Source organism: Ascaphus truei, chromosome 5, assembly GCF_040206685.1.
Source record: "Ascaphus truei isolate aAscTru1 chromosome 5, aAscTru1.hap1, whole genome shotgun sequence".
In the NCBI taxonomy this organism is placed as follows: Eukaryota; Metazoa; Chordata; class Amphibia; order Anura; family Ascaphidae; genus Ascaphus; species Ascaphus truei.
The window spans coordinates 8,270,840-8,295,481 of record NC_134487.1 but is presented as its reverse complement, the minus strand read 5'-3'; the positions used below and the strand labels follow the sequence as shown (position 1 = coordinate 8,295,481).

The window sequence follows — 24,642 nt, the reverse complement described above, 5'->3', positions numbered from 1 at the left end:
GGTGTTAGGGTGGTGTTAGCGTTGGTTCTGATCTGGAGCTCAGTCACTGGAAGCTTTAAAAATTTAGTCTTGGTCCCAAATACCATTTAGTCTTGTCAGTGTTTAAAAACAGTTTGTTTTGGGAAATCCAGTTTTCGAGTCTCAAAAAGTCAGACTGAAGTATGTGCTCAAGGTCGGAGAGGCTATGGCTGTGTGCATATAGGATTGTGTCATCTGCATACATGTGTATTGAGGCTTCCTTACAAGCTGTGGGAAGATCATTGATGAACACTGAGAAGAGTAGTGGCCCCAGAACAGAGCCTTGCGGGACACCACAGGTGATATCCAGGGGGTTGGAGTTAGAGCCTGAGATGGACACATGTTGGGATCTACCTGATAGGGAGGACTGAAACCAGTTTAAAGCATGTTTCCCTATTCCAGAGCTCTGGAGTTTGTTAAGCAGGATAGCATGATCAACTGTGTCAAAAGCCTTTGCAAAATCTAGGAATACTGCACCAGTGAGTTGACCACGTTCCATTCCACACTGGATTTCATTGCAAACTTTTAGCAGGGTAGTTACGGTGGAGTGTTTGGGACGAAAGCCAGACTGGAATTGGCTAGGGAAATTTGTCTTGGTATAGTAATCGCTTAGTTGGGAGTGGACACATTTTTTCCATGACTTTGGATAGAATTGGGAGAAGTGAGATTGACCTGTAGTTTGAGACAGTGTTTTTGTCCCCACTTTTGAAGATTGGGACAACTCTGGCAGTTTTCCAGGTCTTAGGGATATGGCCTGCAGACAGGATAGAGTTGACTATGGAAGCAATTGGTTTGGCAATTGCTGGGGCACCAAGTCTTAGGAACCTAGATTGTAGTAAGTCAGGTCCAAATTGGCTGCTTAGTTTTAATTTGAGGAGAGCTTGTGTAATCTCCTCTTTGCCCACAATTTTCAATTTGGCCTAGTATCCAGTGTTGGGATGGGGTGGGGCTATAGGGGTACTCCCAGGATGAGGTTCAGGCTTGTGGTTTGGGCTGCGTTTCGCTAATAAGTTAGTAGCACACCCCACAAAGTAATCATTGAATGCATTTGCAATGTCAGTGTTTGTCAGAGTAATATCGCCCATAGTGATACTACTTGGCTGTTGATGGTTAGAAGGCTGGAATATGTTGTTGATAACCTTCCAGAAGTTAGCTGGGTTTGATGTATTCTGGAGGAGGGTGTCAGAGTAATATTGTGCTTTTGCGTGCCTTGTTTGCCTTGTGCACATGTTCCGCAGGCATCTGTAGTGATTGAGATCCTTGGTTGTGCCAGTTACTTTGTGGCTTTTCCACAGGGCATCCCTGAACTGGTAGAGTGCTATAAGGTCAAGTGTAACCCATGGAAGGTGGGCACCCCGTACCCTTATTCTGCGTAGTGGAGCATGGGTATCACAGAGTTTTAAGAACTCGGATTGGAAATAGTCGAGCGCAGAATCAGGGTCGGGAATTAAATCGATTCTGTGCCAAGGGCAGTTGGTAAGGTCAGCAAGAAACTGTTGTGGGTTAAAGTTTTTAAATGTTCTAGTGAGGAGAACTTTAGGGCTTGAATGGGGCGGTTTAATTTTCCTTACACAGTACACTATTGCATGGTCACTGAAAATGTCAGGAAGGATGCCAGAGGATTAGATTCTGCTGGGGTTTGAGGAGAGAATCCAGTCTAGCAAGGAATGGTTATGCGATTTCAGGTTTGTCCGTGTGGGTTGGGAAATGAGTTGATGGGTTAAGTGACTTGATTTGTATCTGGATTTTGTGGTTTTTTGGGTCAAGCCAATTGAAGTTAAAATCCCCTAGAACTAGCAGCTCACTCTTCTCATTCAGAGAGGAAATGGAGCCAAGAAACTAAGTGATATCAGCCAGGGATTGTAGAGGGGCTTTAGGGGGGCGGTAGATGCCAGCGAGCAAGATGGGTTTAGAAAAGGGAAGGCATATTCTGCCAACTAGGATTTCAAAAGTGGGTGGGCTTGGGGGGCAATTTAACAGGGTAAATTGTAAGGTGCCTGCAATATAAAATAACACCTCTCCTCTCTTTGACCTATCTCCTAGAAATGGAGAGGGGGGCGGGGGGGGGACGCGGGGTTTGAGTTGGTTTGTATGTATTTACCATGGGTTGCAAACTCCAGTCCTCAAGGATAACCACCAGGTGTTGGGGATATCCCTGCTTCAGCACACATTATGCAGTTGGCTGTACCACCTGTGCTGAAGCAGGGATATCCCCAATGCCCCCCTTCTTGCCCCCTTTCTTGCCCCCTTTCTTGCCATACTGGGAAAGGTACCTCCTGGTAGTGTCTCCTCCAGGGGTAATGAAACAGCGGTCTAAATCTGCCATGCTGCCCAATATGAAGTAGAAGTTACCCGTTGCGGCTTCCTGTTGAGCCGCGTGACGCTGGGCATGTAAGGGCACAGGAGTACTGGCGCTACCTTTCTCTGTATGCTTCTCGGAGACCCGGACGCCATGCTTCCCACCCATTGGGGGGCGCTCCTTTAAACTATTACCCGTGTCCCTGTTATGTCCTCATTCTCACAGCCAGCGCTTGTTTTAGTCTGACCTAAAACCTGGTCCTTTTCTGAGAATTGTGTGTGCAGCGGGTCAGGGGGTCAGGGACACGTGTACAAGGTCCAGTCTGGGCTGGAAGCGTGTTCATGTGTTTCAGCATGTAATGAAACCGGCGCGGTAACGTGTGTTCCGAACACGTGCGCTGTCTTCAGTCTGCCATCAAAGGGTGTGTGAGGGTTTCTGGCTTTTGGAACCAAAGGGGTTAAAACATAAGGGAAATAGTTTAATTGAAATCACACATTTCTTATATAAAAAAACATAAGTGTAGGATTTTATTGAAGCAGTGACTCCCATTTAGCGGGTCAATTTAGTTTTTAGTGTAGTTGTCCCCCTTACAAGAATACACCCGTAAAGTAATGGTTTTGCTAATTTGCCTTCTCTTAATTAATGTTTCCCTCTTATGGGTGCGCTGAAGGCGATAATGTCGTCGGTTACAGTTTGACTGATTACTAATGTGGACAAACCCAAGACGAGAACTCGCCTCGCGCTTTGTAGACGCTAATACTTTGGCGAGAGATTGCAGAGACCTTTCGGTGACCAGGGGAAAGTGGCGTTTAAACGATTATTTCAAAACGACTTGTGCGCCGGCTGCGTTTACCCTGCGGCGCGCAGTCCTTGGGTTACGGTCGCCCGCGCAAGTCCTTTCCTTGGACGTGCTGTTAATAAAATGACCGTTGCTGTTTGTGAATGCGTGGTCCCCCGGTGGCTATCTGACCGCTTGCCCGCCCCGGTCAGGGATACCACCTGTAAGTCGGTGACATCACTGCACATTAGTGACCAGTACCGTTACTCCCTGCGGTTACTGCGGTCCCTTATTACATGCGTCCGTGCTACTGAAGGGAACCCCCGGCAGCATCAATCTTTCGGGGCGCCGCACCCATAGCGGTAAGCTTTATGATATCGGTATAACCAGCTGGTTCTCTCCCGGGGCCGGGGGTTCTTCCCCGCTGTTTGGAAGCTTTTCTGGAAGACCTGTGAGGTTTTCCTGATTGAAAGTATAGATGTTGAATGCTGTACTGAAATGATCACACTTTTTGGTGTTTGAGAGGGGGTAACCTCCAAGACGTGTGCAGCCGTTAAATCCACCCCCCCCCTCTTCTTTCCAGGTGCTCTCGGGGTGCGCCATCATCGTGCGAGGTCAGCCCCGCGGTGGCCCTCCGCCCGAGAGGCAGATCAACCTCAGCAACATCCGCGCGGGGAACCTCGCCCGCCGAGCTGCCATATCCCAGCAAGACTCAAAGGACACCCCCGATGAGGTGAGCATTGTGCCGCGGGGCGAATAATGGCGTGCTACTTGGGCAAACACTCATACTGAAACCCGGAATACAGCACTGACCAGATTCCTGAATGTATGTGCATCCCATGTGTGTCACTTTTAGCCTCATGTCCATTTCACATGTGTTCCCAAGAGCATTTGCGTGCTGCCTTGTGCAAATCGCCTATCCTATCCCTTTGAACGCCTCCCTTTGAGCTTGGTCACTGATCCGGCACTAAGAAGCTGGTAGTGGTTGCTAACCAGACACAATCTGATTTGGGGGATTAAGTGAGAACCCCCTCACTCCACTTCTCACCCCCCCCCCCCCCAGCAAAGATGGCCAATACGTGACTTTATCTGCATGTCTTCCACATGTCCGCAGACCTGCTTCACTTGCCCTATTGTTACACAAATAACACAATAAGGTTGAGCCGTTGGAAGAGTGCGGATGGACGAGGCAGTTTGGAGCGGGTGTCGGGGATAGGGTAGGTGGGCTGTATGGTCAGTTTGCCCATTTTCTAAGCTGGAAGTGTCACTGGGGCCTACTCCGTGATATGGTTACAGGACCCGTTCAAATTACTATTTGTTTTTTCTTTTAAAGTGCACTGATTTAAACTTAGAATTTGAGCATCTCTGACCATTCGTACTTCCCCCAAACCATTCATCGCATGTAACAGTAAAGTACTTGACAGCTCTGTCCTTGTGAAAGCCGTGTGCTGGACACATGGACCTGTAACACCCAGTCCCATCTGCTAACCATGGGGCGCGCAAACTTTTTTTGCTGCGCCCCCTCTGCCCGTTCTGCTCCAGGGGTGCGACCCCCTTACCTCGCGTTACCCGCAACGTCATTTGACACACGTTGCCATGGACATGAGTCCTGACGCCAGCAGAGTGAAGGTAAGTTTAGAGTTGCAGGGGCTTCACGCGATCCCCGGGCATTTAATTTAAATGCCCTGGGGAAAGAGAGCGGGACACCTGCAATGCTGCCCTTGCGCCCCCCCCCCCCCCTCCCCACTTTGCGCAGCGCTGTGCAAACCAATTATTCAGCCAGGTAGCACCTTCACTCATTAAGCATCCTAATGTAAAACCCGTTACATATCCTGTAACACGCGGGCTGCTCCTCACGGCAAGGTGAGGAGAGGAGGCACGGGCCGTCTCGAAGCAGATTTAGGAAATGTCTTTATTCATCTTGCCCCATCCACGTACACAGCGCTACACCGCGCGTCACCGCAGTAATGCACAGCGCGTCACCGCAGTAATGCACAGCGCGTCACCGCAGTAATGCACAGCGCGTCACCGCAGTAATGCACAGCGCGTCACCGCAGTAATGCACAGCGCGTCACCGCAGTAATGCACAGCGCGTCACCGCAGTAATGCACAGCGCGTCACCGCAGTAATGCACAGCGCGTCACCGCAGTAATGCACAGCGCGTCACCGCAGTAATGCACAGCGCGTCACCGCAGTAATGCACAGCGCGTCACCGCAGTAATGCACAGCGCGTCACCGCAGTAATGCACAGCGCGTCACCGCAGTAATGCACAGCGCGTCACCGCAGTAATGCACAGCGCGTCACCGCAGTAATGCACAGCGCGTCACCGCAGTAATGCACAGCGCGTCACCGCAGTAATGCACAGCGCGTCACCGCAGTAATGCACAGCATATATAACAGATAGTGGGAAGAAGCGCTTGAGACATGAGTAACTTTAGGAAAAGGAGTCCGTCCCCAGGAGCATACAATCTAATTGGTAAGTAGGGAGAACTTAGACAGTAGGAGGGTGTTCTGGTAAGTGCGCCTGCATTGTGCCAATGTCTGTGAATCGGAGATGTACAGTATGTCCGTGTAGAATTTATTTATAAAATGTTTTACCTGGAAGTAAGTTGTCTTTTGTTTTCATGTGTGTCCTGGGCACAGAGTTATAACAATACATGGTTACAGTAAAAGAACAGTTTATAAAGTCAGTTACAGACATTTTATGGACAGATAGAGTTGGAAAATTGGGTGCAGGGGATAAAGGGGCTGGTGAGTTTCAGATTGAAATAGAGCAGCTTTAACATCACCAAATGTCAGGAAATGTCTCGCACCCTTTAGCTGCCCTTTAACTGTGCCAAAGGCTGTTCGCCCTTTGGGGTGACGCAGATGTAGACGGAACGGTTCAGATTGAATGTAGCTGCGATTATTAACATTCTAGAGGGTGGGGCTGATGACACTCTACAGTAAGCAAACGCAGATATGAACCCTTAGCATGCTGGTTCTGTGCAGAGGGGAGCAGCTCTTGGGGGAACCCCATCAGGCGTCCAGAAGTGGGTATGTGTGAAATCGTCTAACGGAAAGAAAGGCAGCTCAGGCTCTCCCAGTAACCATCAGGGGGAGGGAAGATAGCTTCAGATCTTTAACCGTTTGGCTGCTGGAGGCTTGTGCGGGGCAGTGTTTCTGCCTTGTCCGTCCCTCCCGGCTTTCCGATCTCATGCGCGTCTTCTCACAAAGCTGTTATACTGCTGTGCAAATTCTGCTAACAAGCCCCCTGTGCCAGAGAAGCTGCAAAGATCAGAGCGTGAGGCGAGACGCGAAATCAAACACCCCCTGGCAGGTAAAAGTATCCCCAAGTTCTTCAGGAAAAGCGCAGCTTTGTCCGACCAGCAAGTACAACCCCTCTAATCCCGCACTGCTAATCTAAAATCAATTTGGCTCAATCAGGCAAAGGAGGCAATTAACGGCTTTAATTTGTTACATGAGCAGCTCCCGGCACCTGTCTCATGGCTGGGGGATACTCTGCATCTTGTGAGCATTCGTTCTTTGTATAGTTACAATATATACACGGTGTTAAGGACTTAATACAGTGACAAATTTAGTTAACACATCCCAGATACGCTGCGGGAGGTACGTGTTCATTAAACGAGAAATAGGAGTTTTTCCTTCGTAGCTCGTCAATGTGTTAAACTGGTGTCATCTAATCTGAAACCCTGAGATTACTATAAAGTGTCAGCTCAGTGTGTGTTCAAAATATCCTTCTGCTCCAGCGCACACCACTGATTACCCGTGTGGATTTCACATCAGGCCCGTGGTTGTGCGCAGTTGATACCATGCACCTCCTCCCCGCTGCCTCTGAACTGGTTTGCGTAGCCGCGGAATGTGACATGTTACACGGGTCACTGGCGGGTGGTGGCGAGTAGAAAGACGGTTTCCCTCCCGTGTTAATGTGGGGCAGAGTACGGGTGACTGGGCCATGGGTCACTGTAAGACGGCCTTTTGAAGGTCCTATTTATATTTGTGTTGGGTATTTGGGCATCTCTGCACGCCCCACGCCTTCCTCCCTATACATATATAAACATACACAAGCTTTTAAAGAATAGACACACACAAGTAGTTTTTGGGTTGGTGGTATATTGTTGCTTTTGTTGGTAATATGTAGACTTTATGAATCTGCCGAGTTCACGTGTAATATATATCGCAGTGTTCCCCGTACACGCAGTGTTCCCCGTACACGCAGTGTTCCCCGTACACGCAGTGTTCCCCGTACACGCAGTGTTCCCCGTACACGCAGTGTTCCCCATACACTACAGTCCCAGGCTAGAAACAGTGAGCGCGTTACTTTTGCTTCTGTGAGAAGTGACTCTTCCCAGCAGTCGCTGTCATCTCCTAACTGTCCTGAAACCGGAGACGTCGTCGGAAAGCCAGACGCGGGCGGACGTGGTGCCTGCTGAAAATGTATCTCTCACACCCCTCCCCATGTGTGTATCTGCCTCTCCCTGTGTGTCTGCCGCTCTCTCCCCACCCCCCAAACCAGCCTTGCACACCCCAGTGTCCCACGGTTCATATTTAGACAAAAACTTAATGATAAATATTGTCGGTACTTTTCCCCGTGGATTTGCCGGACACATTGTTGCTGTTAGTGATGTCGGTTTGTGGTATCCATGCCTTGGTGTACGCGGGACACTGCATGGTGTCGCCAGGCAATGTAGCGACACAGCACATACTTATAACACTATTTGCACAGTCTCTCCTCTGTTAAACAGCTGTCCCTGCATTGGGCCTCCAGTGCCGGGGCACAACTCCAGTCCTCAAGCCCCCCAACAAGTCAGGTTTTCAGGATATCCCTGCTTCAGCACAGGTGGCTCAGTCTACGACTGAGCCTCTGACCTATCTCTGCTGAAGCAGGGATAGCCCGCAAACCTGTCCTGTTGGCGGCCTGGCGTTGAGCGCCCCGGCTCCAGTGTTTGATGTTGGCAGCAGGATGAACCCTGTTGATCGGTGACACGGGAGTGGGGCTGCAGTGCCCTCTGCTGGGTGTAAATGGAACTGATTTAGTAGGAGACTTGCCCGTCCTAGTTCCAGAAACATCAGCAGTTTTAGGAAAAGCTGTAATGTCGCTGCGCGGAACCTGCGTGTACTGCACGGATCCTGCGTGTGCTTCCCTGCACTGCACGGATCCTGCGTGTGCTTTCCTGTACTGCGCGGAACCTGCCTGCACTGTGCGGAACCTGCGTGTAATTCCCTGCACTGTACGGAACCTGCCTGTGCTTCCCTGCACTGCGCGGAACCTGCGTGTGCTTCCCTGTACTGCACGGAACCTGCGTGTACTTCCCTGCACTGCGCGGAACCTGCGTGTGCTTCCCTGTACTGCACGGAACTTGCGTGTGCTTCCCTGTACTGCGCGGAACCTGCCTGTACTGCGCGGAACCTGCCTGTACTGCGCGGAACCTGTGTGTGCTTCCCTGCACTGCTCGGAACCTGCGTGTGCTTCCCTGCACTGCGCGGAACCTGCCTGTGCTTCCCTGTACTGCGCGGAACCTGCCTGTGCTTCCCTGTACTGCGCGGAACCTGCCTGTGCTTCCCTGTACTGCGCAGAACCTGTCTGTGCTTCCCTGTACTGCACGGTACCTGCCTGTGCTTCCCTGTACTGCACGGAACCTGCCTGTGCTTCCCTGTACTGCGCGGAACCTGTCTGTGCTTCCCTGTACTGCACGGAACCTGTCTGTGCTTCCCTGTACTGCGCGGAACCTGTCTGTGCTTCCCTGTACTGCGCGGAACCTGTCTGTGCTTCCCTGTACTGCGCGGAACCTGTCTGTGCTTCCCTGTACTGCGCGGAACCTGTCTGTGCTTCCCTGTACTGCGCGGAACCTGTCTGTGCTTCCCTGTACTGCACGGAACCTGCGTGTACTTCCCTGTACTGCGCGGAACCTGTCTGTACTTCCCTGTACTGCGCGGAACCTGTCTGTACTTCCCTGTACTGCGCGGAACCTGCCTGTAATTTCCTGTACAGTGCGCGGACCCTGCGCTCGCTTTCCTGTACCGTGCGGACCCTGCGCTCGCTTTCCTGTACTGCGCTCGCTTTCCTGTACTGCGCTCGCTTTCCTGTACTGCGCTCGCTTTCCTGTACTGCGCTCGCTTTCCTGTACTGCGCTCGCTTTCCTGTACTGCGCTCGCTTTCCTGTACTGCGCTCGCTTTCCTGTACTGCGCTCGCTTTCCTGTACTGCGCTCGCTTTCCTGTACTGCGCTCGCTTTCCTGTACTGCGCTCGCTTTCCTGTACTGCGCTCGCTTTCCTGTACTGCGCTCGCTTTCCTGTACTGCGCTCGCTTTCCTGTACTGCGCTCTATTTCCTGTACTGCGCTCTATTTCCCGTTCCGCGCGCGGACCCTGCGCTCTATTTCCCGTACCGCGCGCGGACCCTGCGCTTTATTTCCCGTACCGCGCGCGGACCCTGCGCTCTATTTCCCGTACCGCGCGCGGACCCTGCGCTCTATTTCCCGTACCGCGCGCGGACCCTGCGCTCTATTTCCCGTACCGCGCGCGGACCCTGCGCTCTATTTCCCGTACCGCGCGCGGACCCTGCGCTCTATTTCCCGTACCGCGCGCGGACCCTGCGCTCTATTTCCCGTACCGCGCGCGGACCCTGCGCTCTATTTCCCGTACCGCGCGCGGACCCTGCGCTCTATTTCCCGTACCGCGCGCGGACCCTGCGCTTTATTTCCCGTACCGCGAGCGGACCCTGCGCTTTATTTCCCGTACCGCGCGCGGACCCTGCGCTTTATTTCCCGTACCGCGCGCGGACCCTGCGCTTTATTTCCCGTACCGCGCGCGGACCCTGCGCTCGCTTTCCTGTACTGCGCTCGCTTTCCTGTACTGCGCTCGCTTTCCTGTACTGCGCTCGCTTTCCTGTACTGCGCTCGCTTTCCTGTACTGCGCTCGCTTTCCTGTACTGCGCTCGCTTTCCTGTACTGCGCTCGCTTTCCTGTACTGCGCTCGCTTTCCTGTACTGCGCTCGCTTTCCCGTACTGCGCTCGCTTTCCCGTACTGCGCTCGCTTTCCCGTACTGCGCTCGCTTTCCCGTACTGCGCTCGCTTTCCCGTACTGCGCTCGCTTTCCCGTACTGCGCTCGCTTTCCCGTACTGCGCTCGCTTTCCCGTACTGCGCTCGCTTTCCCGTACTGCGCTCGCTTTCCCGTACTGCGCTCGCTTTCCCGTACTGCGCTCGCTTTCCCGTTCCGCGCTCGCTTTCCCGTTCCGCGCGCGAACCCTGCGCTCTATTTCCTTCACGTGCAAATTCCTACAATTCATGGAGATGGCGCATGCTTCCAAGTCTTTACAGAGTTAATCCCTTCTGTGATCTCGCCATTTGGGGGAGGGGCAAACGTGGTCCTCGAGCCACTAACAGACCAGCTTTTCAGGATATATCCCTGCTTCAGCTTAGGTGGGTGCCTGTTGGTGTTGATGGAGCCTCCTGTGCTGAAGCAGGGATATCCCTAATACCTGACCTGTTGGTGGCCCTTGAGGACTGGACCTTGGCCCTGGGGGGGCTGTGCCTTCAGCCTTACTGAAACAGCGACCCCATTTAATGAGTTGTGCTCCTCTCCCGTCCTGAAGACCCCGGGAGATTGAGGACCTGCTGAGCGCCCTGCGCCCCTGCGCCCCCGCGCCCCCGCGCCAGTGTCAGGATGTAATAATAAAACCGTGGTTCTGTGGTGTAGCAATAACACTGACGTTATCATCCAGCTAAAACCTGCAAGTATATGTGAATATTTCCCTTTGCGTCCAGATGTAACGGACGTCGCTGCGCAGTTGGCGTGCCAGCGTTACCGCACCACACCGCGTTCTTACGGTAACGTGGTTGAGAACACAGGTTCACGCATGCTTTTTAACGCTTTATTTTGTGCGTTACCTCGGCTAAGAGCGTCGCCTTAAATCGGTATGGGATGTGCCGCCGGGGGGGAGGGGGGGGGAAGTCCCCCAAAACGCAATTGTGACCGTTGTTTTCACGCCTCCTCTTGCAGCCCTGGGCGTTCCCTGCACGGGAGTTCCTGAGGAAAAAGCTGATCGGTAAAGAAGTTTGCTTCACCGTGGAGTACAAGACACCGCAAGGCAGAGAGTACGGGATGGTCTTCCTGGGCAAAGGTGGGTAGGACATAACCGGCTTCGGTAGAAAGCTTATTACCCCCCCCAAAACAAATGAAGTAATCGCATAACCCGGTGCATGAATTTCATTCTTTCTCGTTTGTTGAGTTATTTTCACCTGTTTGCCCCACTGACACCAGCTGTTGCCACGGCAACCTCCATCTTAATGAGGTGTGAATGGCGGCGGCCATTTTAAACTCCCAGGCGGGCACCTTCTCGGCAACTGGTTTTGGTTACAAGGAATCGGAGAAGGGTGGGATTGCTAAAAACAGCAGCAAAAGAGTGTTGCACTTGAAAAGATGGGAGATGTTTTTGCTGTATGTGGAGTAGAGCGACTTGCTCTCGCCGGGCGCTGAGGTGCATGGGTGCATGGGTGCATGGGTGCATGGGTGCATGGGTGCATGGGTGCATGGGTGCATGGGTATAGGGATGTGGGTAGTGCCTTTGAGTTAGAGGCAATACAAAGACTGCAAATAAATGATCTAGTGCTTTTTCAGTCAGAGACCATCATCTTAAATCTCTCCCCCTTCCCCCCTCCTCCCCTCTCCCCCCCCCCATCTCCCCCCCCCTCTCCTCCCCCCCTCCCCCCCTCCTCCTCCCCTCTCCCCACCCCTTTCCCCCCCCACCCCCTATTTTCCATGACGTGTCTCTGGGTTGGCCTGCAGAATTTGGCAGCCATTTTGCTCTCCCTAGCGGGAGCGGGGCAATAACCCCTGCCAACTAAAACAGAGGTACCTCTCTCAGGAATATGGGGGTCCCCCGGAGCTAAAAATGGCGTCTCGTCCACACAGCTTGCGCGTTCCGTAAAGAAATAAAGCAATCGATGGGAGGAGGAGAGGATTGCTGCTCTAAATTATAACGAAGCTGTAAGCTGATTATTAGTATTCGTGCGGCACTATGTGGCAGTAATAAAGGGGATAGCCGCTGAGCAGTTCTCATTTAACGGTAATACTTGTTTAGATTAGGGTAATTGATTTCTTATGGATTTTCCATCAGGCCGCCTCTCGCTGTAATAAGTTTTGGGATAAGTACGCGGGCGACTTATGGCAACGCTGCTCCTGCATCTTCTTTCCTGTCTGCTTTAGACATGGAAGCCGGGACCTTGAGCCTGATAACGGGGCCATGTTGCTGGGGCCCCGAGCCTGATACTGGGGCCCTGAGCCTGATACCGAGGCCCTGTTGCTGGGGCCCCGACCCTGATACTGGGGCCCTGTTGCTGGGGCCCCGAGCCTGGTCCCCTGGCACGTGGCTGGGGCCCCGAGCCTGGTCCCCTGGCACGTGGCTGGGGCCCCGAGCCTGGTCCCCTGGCACGTGGCTGGGGCCCCGAGCCTGGTCCCCTGGCACGTGGCTGGGGCCCCGAGCCTGGTCCCCTGGCACGTGGCTGATGCCTGCTTCTTCATGGGGCAGTATGTGTGCTATTCTGGTGGTTATTCTGTACATGAGGCCTGTAGACTCGTTCAGCATTTCAGTAATTGCTCATTTAATGCCCCCGCCCTATTTAGCAGAATACTTTAGGTGTAGCCATGTGAAAGCAGTCAGCCATGTAACATGGTCGAGCACTTTAATGTTATGGACTTGTAAACCTTCTCCCAAAAAGCCAATTCAGAGACACACCGTGGCATGTCACAAGGTGTCCAATACCTTCTGCTTACAGGGGCGTTAAAAACAAAATCCTGTGTCTATGAAGTTAAGTGCTGCACTGATTTTGGCAATTAGCAGTTTTACGCTGGCGGCCATATTTATATCCCACGACAACAACAACCGGTGCCAATACAATGACATGACATGTAGTATTCCCGGAGGGCAGTGAATTACACAATTAGGCTGAAAGATAAAAGGTAATTCCCAAAAGACAAATGGGTTCCCGCAGGCTGGGATTTTGACTTTATAATAAAATGTTGTGTCCCAAATATCGGGATAAATGTAGGCGTTCTGCACATTAATCTGGGCTCCTTTTTATAAACGTTTATCAGAACACGTGAAGCGGGGGGTTCGTCCCTTTACAGGGGCTGCGTCAGAACATGGTGCCAGGTATAGACGCCTTTCCAGTGAGAAGGTGACACGTTGGTGTATAGCTTGGGATATAATACTGATATGGATATATACTGTGTGCATTCAATGCTTCCCTGCAAAATAACCCACGGCATGATTTCTGTCCCTCTTGGATTTGCCTGGGGGTCTTGCCCTGCTGCTGAAAGGTCCCCCGCGGTGGGAAGTGATGGGGTGTATATGATCTGCATGTAGGGGTGCCGTTTTCAGCTTTATTTGTAGGGAAAGTCGTGTTATATTTTTTTTATTTCTGTATTGGTGATTTATAAAGGAAATAAAGTAGATACAGGTTAATTCCGTGTATATTGATGCATATATTGTAGTTCTATTTTTTGGGTCATCTCTGTGCACTTTGGGTTTATGGACCAAGGCAAGTTTAGAGCAAAGAAAGGGCTTGGGGAACGGTTCCTTTTTTTTTTTTAGGGGGTACTGCTGCATCCGGTGAAGAAGCCCCCCCCGCCCCCCCCCCCATCTTCAGATTATTACAAGGTACACACCCCAATAAACTGGGGGATTTTTATTTGGGGGGTACAAGTTGAAGGAATAAAATGTGATCCACAGAGGTGCAGTATCTGATACGTCTCATAATAACCGCGGCGTTGTGTAACTCACGCCCGAGTGAGCGCACACGTGGGTGATGACTGGCGCCCAGACCAGAGGCGCAGAATAAAAATCCGTTTTTTTTGCTCCAATTGCCTTGGTACAAAGACCCCTCTGTACAAAGACCACCTCAGCGTTGCACGTCCTATAGAAATAGAGGGGGGGGGGTCTTATAAGGAGCGCGTATCGCCAGCTCTTCTCCGCTTTATCCAGTAGTGCAGTGCTGCGCAACTCCGGTCCTCAAAGGCCATCAACAGGTCAGGTTTTAAGGATATCCCTGCTTCAGCACCGGTTGCTCAATCAGTCTCTGCTTCCACTGAGCCACCTATGCTGAAGCAGGGATTTCCTTAAAACCTGACCTGTTGGTGGCCCTTGAGGATTGCAGTTGGCTGGCCCTGCAGTGTTGCCCGATAATCGGTGGTATTTTCCTGCTTTGGGCGCCTCGGATCTGGATGTATAACAGTGTGGAGGATATTGGCCGTGTGGTCACACCTGTAAATATGAGACGTTGTATTACTTTGTTTTGGCCGTGCGCTATAAATCCAGATCCATATTACTTGTAGGAAGTCTCTGTGTGCCTCGATCACCGCGTCCCGGCCGTATGGTGAACGCTCCTCCCTGTGGGGTCTTCACTGCACGTTCTGCTTTATGTACACACCTTTATTTCTTTCCCCAGACACATCCGGAGAGAACATCGCGGAGTCCCTCGTAGCGGAAGGATTGGCCTCTCGGCGGGAAGGTGTTAGGGCCACAACGTAAGCTTCGCACTCAGTCTTGCGCCATTGCGTGTATTAATATAAATATCCCCCTCCCCGATGCTGCCTCATACCCAGCCAGACCTCCTTATCCTGGGTACAATGTATTGGTACTTTCCTGCAGTATACCGCGGATATGGCAAAAAAAGTGGCTTAGATTTGGAGTGTTTACTTCTATCGTCAGGCGTTGTATTGCTAGTTTGACACTTATACGCATATATATATGTTGTGGTTATTTTGGGGGTTCAATATGAGCTTATAGGGGTCCTGTATGTTTTGCAGCTTACAACACTTTGGCCAAAGAGTTAAGCTAAAAGACCATTTTATTGAAAAGATATATATATTAACTCACTCTCACTCTCTCACTCTCTCACTCTCTCACTCTCTCTCTCACTCTCTCACTCTCTCACTCTCTCACTCTCTCACTCTCTCACTCTCTCACTCTCTCACTCTCTCACTCTCTCACTCTCTCACTCTCTCACTCTCTCACTCTCTCACTCTCTCACTCTCTCACTCTCTCACTCTCTCACTCTCTCACTCTCTCTCTCTCTCTCTCTCTCTCACTCTCTCACTCTCTCACTCTCTCACTCTCTCACTCTCTCTCTCACTCTCTCACTCTCTCACTCTCTCACTCTCTCACTCTCTCTCTCACTCTCTCACTCTCTCACTCTCTCACTCTCTCACTCTCTCACTCTCTCACTCTCTCACTCTCTCACTCTCTCACTCTCTCACTCTCTCACTCTCTCACTCTCTCACTCTCTCACTCTCTCACTCTCTCACTCTCTCTCTCTCTCTCTCTCTCTCTCTCTCACTCTCTCACTCTCTCACTCTCTCACTCTCTCACTCTCTCACTCTCTCACTCTCTCACTCTCTCACTCTCTCACTCTCTCACTCTCTCACTCTCTCACTCTGTACCGTGTATTAGTGTCTTTGGATGTAGCACTCAGCTCTCTGTGTTTCATGTTCTGTCTCTGGTGTTAAATAGTTTAGAAGGTAAAGGGTTTTTTAACCATATTCTCATATATCGAAGTTTTAGATGTAGTTAAAGTGCGTAGTGACCGTGGCCACGTTTACTAAATATTGCTGTAACTTAAGGCTGGGGTGCGCAAGCTTTAAGTCGCGCCCTCTTACCTGCTCTGTGGCCTCATCTTTGCGGCGTCCTGTGATCAGGCGATGCAGGAGGAGCCGGAGAGAAGGTAAGAGCCGGAGGCCCCCGTGCGCTCTCTCCGTTTAAATGTGGCGAAGAGCGCGGCCTCTAACCGCGGGGCGCGGTCCCGTACCCCCCAGTTTGTGCACCCCTCCCCTAAGGCAGCTTGTCGCACCATTCCGTTGACGTTTGTACAACGTGTGCAGTCCCTCCGGGGGATCCCCTGCTGAGAAGCGCGTCGGTTCTGCACTGCTGGCGTAAAAGATTTGAGTGGAATTATTTTGTGGTTCAAACTGTTGAATGGAAATTTATTGGAACATCTTAAATTAAAATAGGGCAGAAACCTGCAAGTTGCTTAAAATGTCAGCAGCTTATTTATTCTGTGAGGAGCAGAGTCCCCCAACGTGAGCAGCACTACTACATCTAATGTACAGAGCCACGGCGGCCAGCTCCCGTCAGGGGCCACCAACAGGTCAGGCTTTCAGGATATCCCTGCTTCATCACAGGAGGCTCAATCAGGGGCTCAGTCAAAGACTGGACCACCTGTGCTGAAGCAGGGACTGATTGAGCCCCTTCGCTGAAGCGGGGATATTCCTAATGACCTGTTGGTGGCCCTTGAGGACTGCAATTGGCCGCCCCGGTTCTCAGCCTCACTTTATGTTCCCTCTGTGACTCCAGAAGCCTTTTCAAATCCCCACCATTGATCAATACCGCCCTCACTTAGCTGGAAATGAATCATTTGTATGCTTGGCTTTGTACCACGGAATAACTGGCTGTGTAATCAGCGCGGCAGGCAAATGGCCTTTCCCACCCAGAGGAAGCACGCAGTTACAGCAGCCGTTTAATTAGAGCTCGCTGACCCTTCCACCGCGCTGCCATTTAACGGGGAAAGTGCTCCTTGTCTTGGGGTTATTTGAAAACACTAATATTTTGGCTTTTAACACGTTCACAATCTGACATTTTACTTGTAGAACAGGCTGTGTAGAGGAGCGGGTCACTAAGCAGACTAATGCAATAATGTAGCTGGCTTCCTTACACATAATCACCCTGATTAGATGAAGCGATGAAGTGAAAACCCCCCATCCTAGTGCGCGGTGCGTAAACAGCGCCATGTATATACAGCACTTTACACTTCTGTTCACAGGAGGGATTAGACAATGGTAAAACCACCCCAAAGTACTGGGTTACTACGGGTGTCTTGTTAGCAGGGACTGATCCTGTAACCGGCAGGGTGGTACAAAATAAAAAGTATCACGATAGTCTCGAGTATCGTGGGGGGCAAATATTTCCAACACCGCACCCCTCCCAAGGTATCGCCCATCAGGATTTTAATGCATTGCACCAATCTCTTACCCTTTGGTTGCTTTGGCCCAACCTTGGTCTGCCAAAAATCCGATGGTGCTATAGGGGCAGGGGGCGGTTAAGGCCAGGAAACCTTACAACTCTTCCAGGTCATGGCCAGTGGGTGTTGGCTTGCCTTTCCAAGAATCTGTCATTGGCCATCTGTGCTGAAGCAGGGATATTCCCAAAACCAGGCCTGTTGGTGGCCCTTGAGGTCTGGAGTTGGCCTCCAACCGGACTGTTGCTTTGTCCACGTTTTTGCGGTTTTATTTATAGAATGAGGACTAAATACCCAACAGTCTGCACACGTACTATACAACACTATCATTGGGGATAAGCGAGTGTTACACAAACGTACACACGGAGGGGACGGAATCCCTGCCCGGGGAGCTTACAATCTTCGTGCTGTGCTGCTAGACGTACAGACAGGAGTCTTTGCATTACTCATAATTATGCACATAGCTTGCCCGAAAGATGCAGATCCAAAGGACCTAATAATCATAGTAATGAGTTTAATAGCCTAAAACTAAATCCTTGGTGCCTTAAATAAAATCAGACTCCTTTTAAATCCTTTTGTAGTTGGATTCTAAGCTGTGGAGCAAGGTACTGTGTGCACAGAATTGTATGTAATGGGCTGTGTGTGACACGATATAAATGCCGTCCATTAAAAGGTCCTTGTGTTTCCTTGTCAGACCCGAACAGAGCAGGTTGGTGGAAATAGAAGAACAAGCGAGAGCGGCGAAGATGGGACTCTGGGCTGAAGTGACTGGCTCTCACACTGTCCGAGACCTCAAATACGCCATCGAGAACACCAGAAACTTTGTAGACTCCATGCACCAGAAGCCGGTCAATGGTAAGAGGGCCTTTTGGGTGCAGGGAGGATCAGTTTTCTGCACTTAGCCCTGCGCCAGGTAAAAGGCACATTTGTAGGCTGTTTAAAATTCAGTAGGAATTAATGCTAGTCGTCTTTTCATATGGATAAAGCAGAAGTGCTGGCTGGAGTTTTGGACGGTAAAGTTTGTGTTCCCAGTAAGAGATGGAGCCTCTGTCCTGAACCACCAGGTTCTCGGGATACTTCATCCCATATTTATAAAGACGCCATGCTGGGGGAAGGCGCATGCGTTGGGTGACTCGCCAAGGCTATCGATTTGGCTACAACAAAGCTTCCCATAGAATCCTACAGAAAGAAAACTACCTGTTCTAAAAAAAAATAACAATCTAATTGGCAACACCCAGGTGTGATAACATGTCGCTGCCATTAGGGCACTTTGCCCCTAGGAGGGACTGACCCCTTAACCCTGTCACTGCCATTAGTACACTTCGCCCCTAAGAGGGGCTGAGCCCTTAACCATGTCACTGCCATTAGTACACTTTTCTCCTAGGAGGGACTGACCCCGTAACCATGTCACTGCCATTAGTACACTTTGCCCCTAGGATGGACTGACCCCTTAACCGTCACTGCCATTAGTACACTTCGCCCCTAGGAGGGGCTGACCCCTTAACCATGTCACTGCCATTAGTACACTTTGCCCCTAGGAGGGACTGACCCCTTAACCATGTCACTGCCATTAGTACACTTCGCCCCTAGGAGGGACTGACCCCTTAACCATGTCACTGCCATTAGTACACTTCGCCCCTAGGAGGGACTGACCCTTTAACCATCTCACTGCCATTAGTACACTTCAGTCCTACGAGGGACTGACCCTTTAAGTATAGTGGAAATACTTTTTTAACATTGTTGTACAAGGCAGAGCAGATAAAGGACCTCTTGGCTCACCTGGCTACTTCAGCCTGACCACCCCGCTCAGCCAGTGCTTGTACAAGCCGCGCGTACAGGGCACACTTCTGCCTTTGAACAAACAGGGTTTATGTTTCACAAATGGCACTTCCCAGACCTGACCACTTGTCTGACAAACACGCTCGCTTGTGTCAATTACCTGGATTAAGACCTGTATTCAAACGTTTTGGAGTAGCAGATAAAAACGAGCTTCACTTAATCCTGTGAGATTTAAAGTGTCACATTGCCCATAGCTACAGACACGGCTTGCGTTGAAGTATTGGACATTTAAGCCCTTGTATTGGTGGCGAGATTCCGGAGCGCCCTCTGAGTATAGCGCTTGGCATTGCGCTTCTCACGGGTAACTATGGCATTTATACTCGCTGTATAGAAGAAGGATACATTGCTGCACACTATTATAATCAGAAAAAAGGGGATATAACTACCGGTGCTCCTGGGTCAGGATTCTCTATCAATCCAGGGTATAACGAAGGGAAGAGAATCGGGGCTCCACGGATTTGCTCAATAAACTAATTTATTGCCAATAGACTTAACGTTTCGGCCACACAGGCCTTTCTCACAAGCAGACATTTGTTGCTGTGAAAGTCCTGTGTGGCCGAAACGTTAAGTCTATTGGCAATAAATTAGTTTATTGAGCAAATCCGTGGAGCCCCGATTCTCTTCCCTTCGTTATTTATACTCGCCGTAACATCATTCAGCCGTACCCTCAAACCCGGCTGCTTTGGGGTTTTTTGTTAACCAACTCCAAACTTTCTGCTTTAATAGAAAAACAGTCAACACTTCAAGTGTAATCACTATGCAGCGTTTAAAAGACCCATCCCTCGTTAGACCAAATTAAACTAATGGCGCGACTGGTTAAAACAAAGTGAATAATGGATTAAAAATACTCCCCTGTATATCAGTGTGTATATACGTTCATTTGGTGTCCTATCGATGGCTCTTTCTTTGTAAGAGGCGCCTGTAATGCGTTGCTGGCCTCTGGCCGGGAACGGGTTAATTACCCAGTACGGGAGAGATGTGAATCAGTGTCTCGCCCCACCTGCCCCCATCTTTTGCCCCATCGATAAGGTAATCTGGTTTATTCATGCCTAACTCTGAACACTGGGTAAGGCAGGGGTGTGCAATCTTTCCCTGCTGTGCCCCCCTGCCTGCTTCCCTCCCTGCTCGCGCCCCCCACCCCCTCCCTTAGCCTCTGTCCGGCGTGACGCCGCGGGGTAAAGTCACGTTGCCATGCCAACTGCCGCGCCCCCCCTTAACAAGCTTGCGCCCCACTGGGGTAAGGGACAGAATTCACCCTGAAGTTACAATGTTTGCAAAGATTTCCAGGCTTGACTTTTAAAAAGGATATTTAAATATGAACGAAAGGGGCAGTCGTTCCTGGGCTGGAAGGGGTCTGAGGACAGGGGTGGGCTTAAAGCTGCAGGTCAGTCTTTTTTTATTTATTTTTTTTACATTTATTTTTTACTTCAATAGTTTCATGTGTGCAATCTCTAATTACCTAAAGAGCAGTATAGCTGCAGCTCAATTCGTTTTCCATGTATTGATAGGTCGAAATTTGGTGACATATTAAAAGCTGGCATTTGTTTATAATCTGCTTGACCGGCAGTGGAAGCTCATGAATATTCATGAGCACTCCTGCACTGACAAGTGCTAGAGGGAGGGCAGGGCTGACAAAGGGGTGTGCCAGGGCTTGTGACAGGACATGATGGGGCAGTGCCTTAGCAAATGGCTGTTAAAATAGAATACAAGAAAATTGGTCTTTCAAAGTTGTTGTTTTTTAAAAACAGAAAATGCTAAAAGTATTTTTTCTTACTACAAAACTGATTTATTAAAAAAAACAAACATGCAGGATATTGACTGAACTGCAGCTTTAATAGGTTAAATGGACACGTTTTCCTTTTTTCCGTGGTAGTAGTGTTAAGGAGCATTTACAGTCTTCATCGAATGTCTTTTGCTGATGACCAGTATAGTCCCTAGGATCGACATTAACTATTTCTAGTGACCTGACTAAGGGGGTCCTATCTGGGTTTTTCATTTCATAGTACCCAAATCCGACACCCAGAATATTTTTAATTTAGTTTGTAAAGTTAGATTTAGGAGAAGGTGGTTGCCTCTGGCTGCGCTCCCCTCCCTCGCCTCCTCCCCTCCCCCCCAAGGCGTGCAGCACAATCGGGCAGGATAAGGGGGAAGGAAACGCTTGTTCGCCAAACACTTCCCCGTTCAGAAGCCTCCAAGAAATTGGACACTCCGCCTGTGAGATTGCACCGTTAGTTACAGGTGCATTGTTTCTGTCCAAAGTTTAGTAATTATTGAGTGATAACACCTGAGGAAACGGGTACTATAGGTGCTCTTGTTTATAATATGTATAGTACCTGCTAAATAGATCCAGTTGGTGGCTACGCCTTCATATCGTTAGTTAATCCGGGTCCCGTGTGTGACTGCGTGTTTCAATTGCATGTACCTGATCGTGGACATGCAAGTGATGAGCATTAAACGTGGCACATCCTAATGTGTCCTGCGGCGTCGGCATTATATGCTCTGTGCAGTGCCAGTATAAACCAGTGGCGGTTGTATGCTTTCCCAGCTGGAGTCCTGTGTGATATGTGTATATACAGCGCGTGTATACACGCCGTGCATTGTATCAAGGCGTAGGTGCGGGCAGGAGACGATGGGTGAAACCGTTGTGACAGTGTAGCGTTCTTCTTTTGCAGCCGTTATCGAGCACGTGAGGGATGGCAGTGTGGTGCGGGCATTGCTGCTTCCCGATTTCTATATGGTCACAGTCATGCTGTCTGGAATAAAGGTGAGATTCCCATGCTATTATTGGCTACATCCTGTCTCTATGCAGGGGAGGACATACATAGGGGACAGTATAACATTGCTAGTGTAGGTGCCTGCTGGAAGGGTTAGCTTGACATGGTTGTGGACATGAAGATGTTTTGGCCAAACGATGGAACTGAATGACCCATACATATGAGAAGAACATATATAGAGAAAGTATATAGTAATTTACTAGATTTGTCATTGGATGTGCATTGGGGTTTCTTTGTTTATTGTAGTAAAAGTACAAATTCTATTCCAATCACATCCATTCACTCACTCGTACTCCTGTCCATTACCGGCGCACACACCTGTGCTGTCCGAACGGGTAGCTTATTCATTTGTCTAAAACAAAGGTGACCAACTCCAGTACTCAAGGGCCACCGACAGACCAGGAATCTGGTACATCTGACTCAGCCACCTGTGCTGAAGCAGAGATATCCTGACCGTGACATGTTTGTGGCACTTGACTGGAGTTGGCCACCCCTGATGTATACAGAAGTAGCGGCTGTTATTGTCCAATTGGTGCGTTGGTGAAGGATTACATACAGCGGGTATGCCTGATTGGTCCGTGAGATCCCCGTTGGGTACACACGGCTGAGATGCATCATTACATTTGGCTAATGTGTGGCAAACCCCACAACCTCATTGTTAAAGTGCGCGTCAGTCTGTGGGGAAGAACTACACCCAGTGAGGGATAAAAACACACACCCTGGTCACACAGACCTCTTCCCGTTAGTGGGGGGAAGTCGGGTGAAACTTAACGATCAGTTACATCCACATGGAGGAGATTCCCTCATTGTAAAGTGAACCTGCATGAAAATGTACGAACAGCCGTTACTCGTCTACAGCGCAGTTACCAAAGATAACGCAAGCGTGATCACGGAGATATACAGACCAGTACGTGGCGTGGTAAACCCGATCTCCAAGGGTCCTATAGACTGTTTAGTTTGTGATTTCATTATTAGAAGATTGTGCTGGCATTGGTTCCATCTAAACACCGAATAAACTTCTAATAAACGAGCGCGTATACAATGACTGGAAGTGTCAGTCCCCGGAGATCCCGCCGACCGCGCCTCTGGGAAGCGTCGCTCTGATCCATGCGTTATTCATTCCTACCAGTGATGCTTTCATTGTGCTGGCCTCTCAGATTAGGTCCTACGTTTGTCGTGCGCGTTCCCCCTTGGGCCTCACTCCTGTGATTTTTGCATTTCTAAGTGTTGTACCTGCCTTTGCAGTGCCCGACATTCAAAAGGGAAGCGGACGGCAGCGAGAGCCCCGAGCCCTTTGCGGCTGAAGCAAAGTTCTTCACAGAGTCTCGCCTGCTGCAGAGAGATGTACAGATTGTCCTGGAGAGCTGCCACAACCAGAATGTCCTGGGTACCATCCTACATCCTGTACGTAGCACGATGCATACATTGTCCCTAAAAAAAAATTACACACAGGCATTGTCTTGCCATCCTACATCCTGTACATAGCACGATGCATACACACTGTCCCTATAGATCACACGGGCATGGAGTCTCCATCCTACATCCCGTACGTACCATGATGTATACACACTGTCCCTATAGATCACACGGACATGGAGTCTCCATCCTAGGTCCCGTACGTAGCACGCTGTATACACACTGTCCCTATAGATCACACGGGCATGGAGTCTCCATCCTACGTCCCGTACGTAGCACGCTGTATACACGCTGTCCCTATAGATCACACGGGCATGGAGTCTCCATCCTACATCCCGTACATAGCACGCTGTATACACGCTGTCCCTATAGATCACACGGGCATGGAGTCTCGCCATCCTATGTCCCGTACATAGCACGCTGTATACACGCTGTCCCTAGAGATCACACGGGCATGGAGTCCCGCCGTTCTTGTAACTCAGAAAGCAGAGCCTTTAACGCTGCAATCTCAAGTAGCCAGCCAGTAAATAACCTTTACAAAAACAAAGCTTGTTAAAGCGGCAGTTCAAGCTACCGTTTAAAAAAAAAATATATTTCCCCATTCAATATGAGCATCTATACAATCTGCACACTGACAAGTGATTAGCTGAGCTGCGCATCGATCCGTTCTGCTGTAATCAATCGCTTGCTCGGGTCATTTCAGTTCTTGCACAGCATTCTGGGCAATGTAGTTCCTGGAATATGATTGTCTGGGCAGTTACTAGATACAATTGGTGCACTGCTAGAGAGAGGGCGGGGCTCAGGAGCCAGAGCCTGTCAGAAGGAGAAGGGGCTGTCACTTTGGAAACGCTTCCTACATTAGAAACATTAAAAATGTCTTTAAAACATATATATATAAATTTTTATTTATATATAAATGCTGCAAGTATTTTCTCATAGTACAGAACTGATATATATATAAAAAGATGTAGGATATTGCTTGTTCTGCTGCTTTAAATGTACCCGTTCTAAAAGCAAAGATGGGAATGCTTTTGCTAATTAATTACACATTACCTTAGGGGCCTCTAAATGGAGGATTGATTGTCAATCAGGGGTTTTCTTTACCCTTCGCCCACCTATCCCATATCAGAGAACCCATAAAGATAAGAAGTGGGCTTTGCCTGTGCAAACTCCAGTTTAGTACAGTAATCAGACACAAGGGAGAAGCCAGAGGAAATCAAACCCCTCCCAAGTCTCCGCTCACCATGTTTACAAACTAACTTTAAGTAATGATTTACAAACACTTATGGGTGTCAGGTTATGATAAAGGATGTCATTTACCAAGGTTAACCCCCTAAACGGGTCTGCCCCGTTAAAGTGTATATTGCAGTAATACCTGTATTTGTTTGCGTTCTTGACTTGCAAGTGGTTTTTCCCGGGGGGGGAGGGGGGGGGGTGGGGGTTCTGTGTCCTTGAGCGCTCACACCATTCTGCAGTATAGAGGAGTATTGAGTAGGACACAAGGG

General features: G+C 50.0%; 1 protein-coding gene across 2 annotated transcripts in view; it reads left to right on the top strand.

The window, feature by feature from the left end:
* Window positions 1–24,642, top strand: part of SND1 (staphylococcal nuclease and tudor domain containing 1) — an 810,790-nt gene that overhangs the window by 23,424 nt on the left and 762,724 nt on the right. For both annotated transcript variants that reach the window (XM_075599279.1, XM_075599278.1), the window contains exons 2-7: window positions 3,679–3,828; window positions 11,098–11,218; window positions 14,544–14,622; window positions 17,803–17,963; window positions 21,620–21,711; window positions 22,967–23,125. In XM_075599279.1, coding sequence (XP_075455394.1) covers window positions 3,679–3,828; window positions 11,098–11,218; window positions 14,544–14,622; window positions 17,803–17,963; window positions 21,620–21,711; window positions 22,967–23,125 — 762 coding nt within the window. The remainder of the gene's footprint in view (window positions 1–3,678; window positions 3,829–11,097; window positions 11,219–14,543; window positions 14,623–17,802; window positions 17,964–21,619; window positions 21,712–22,966; window positions 23,126–24,642) is intronic.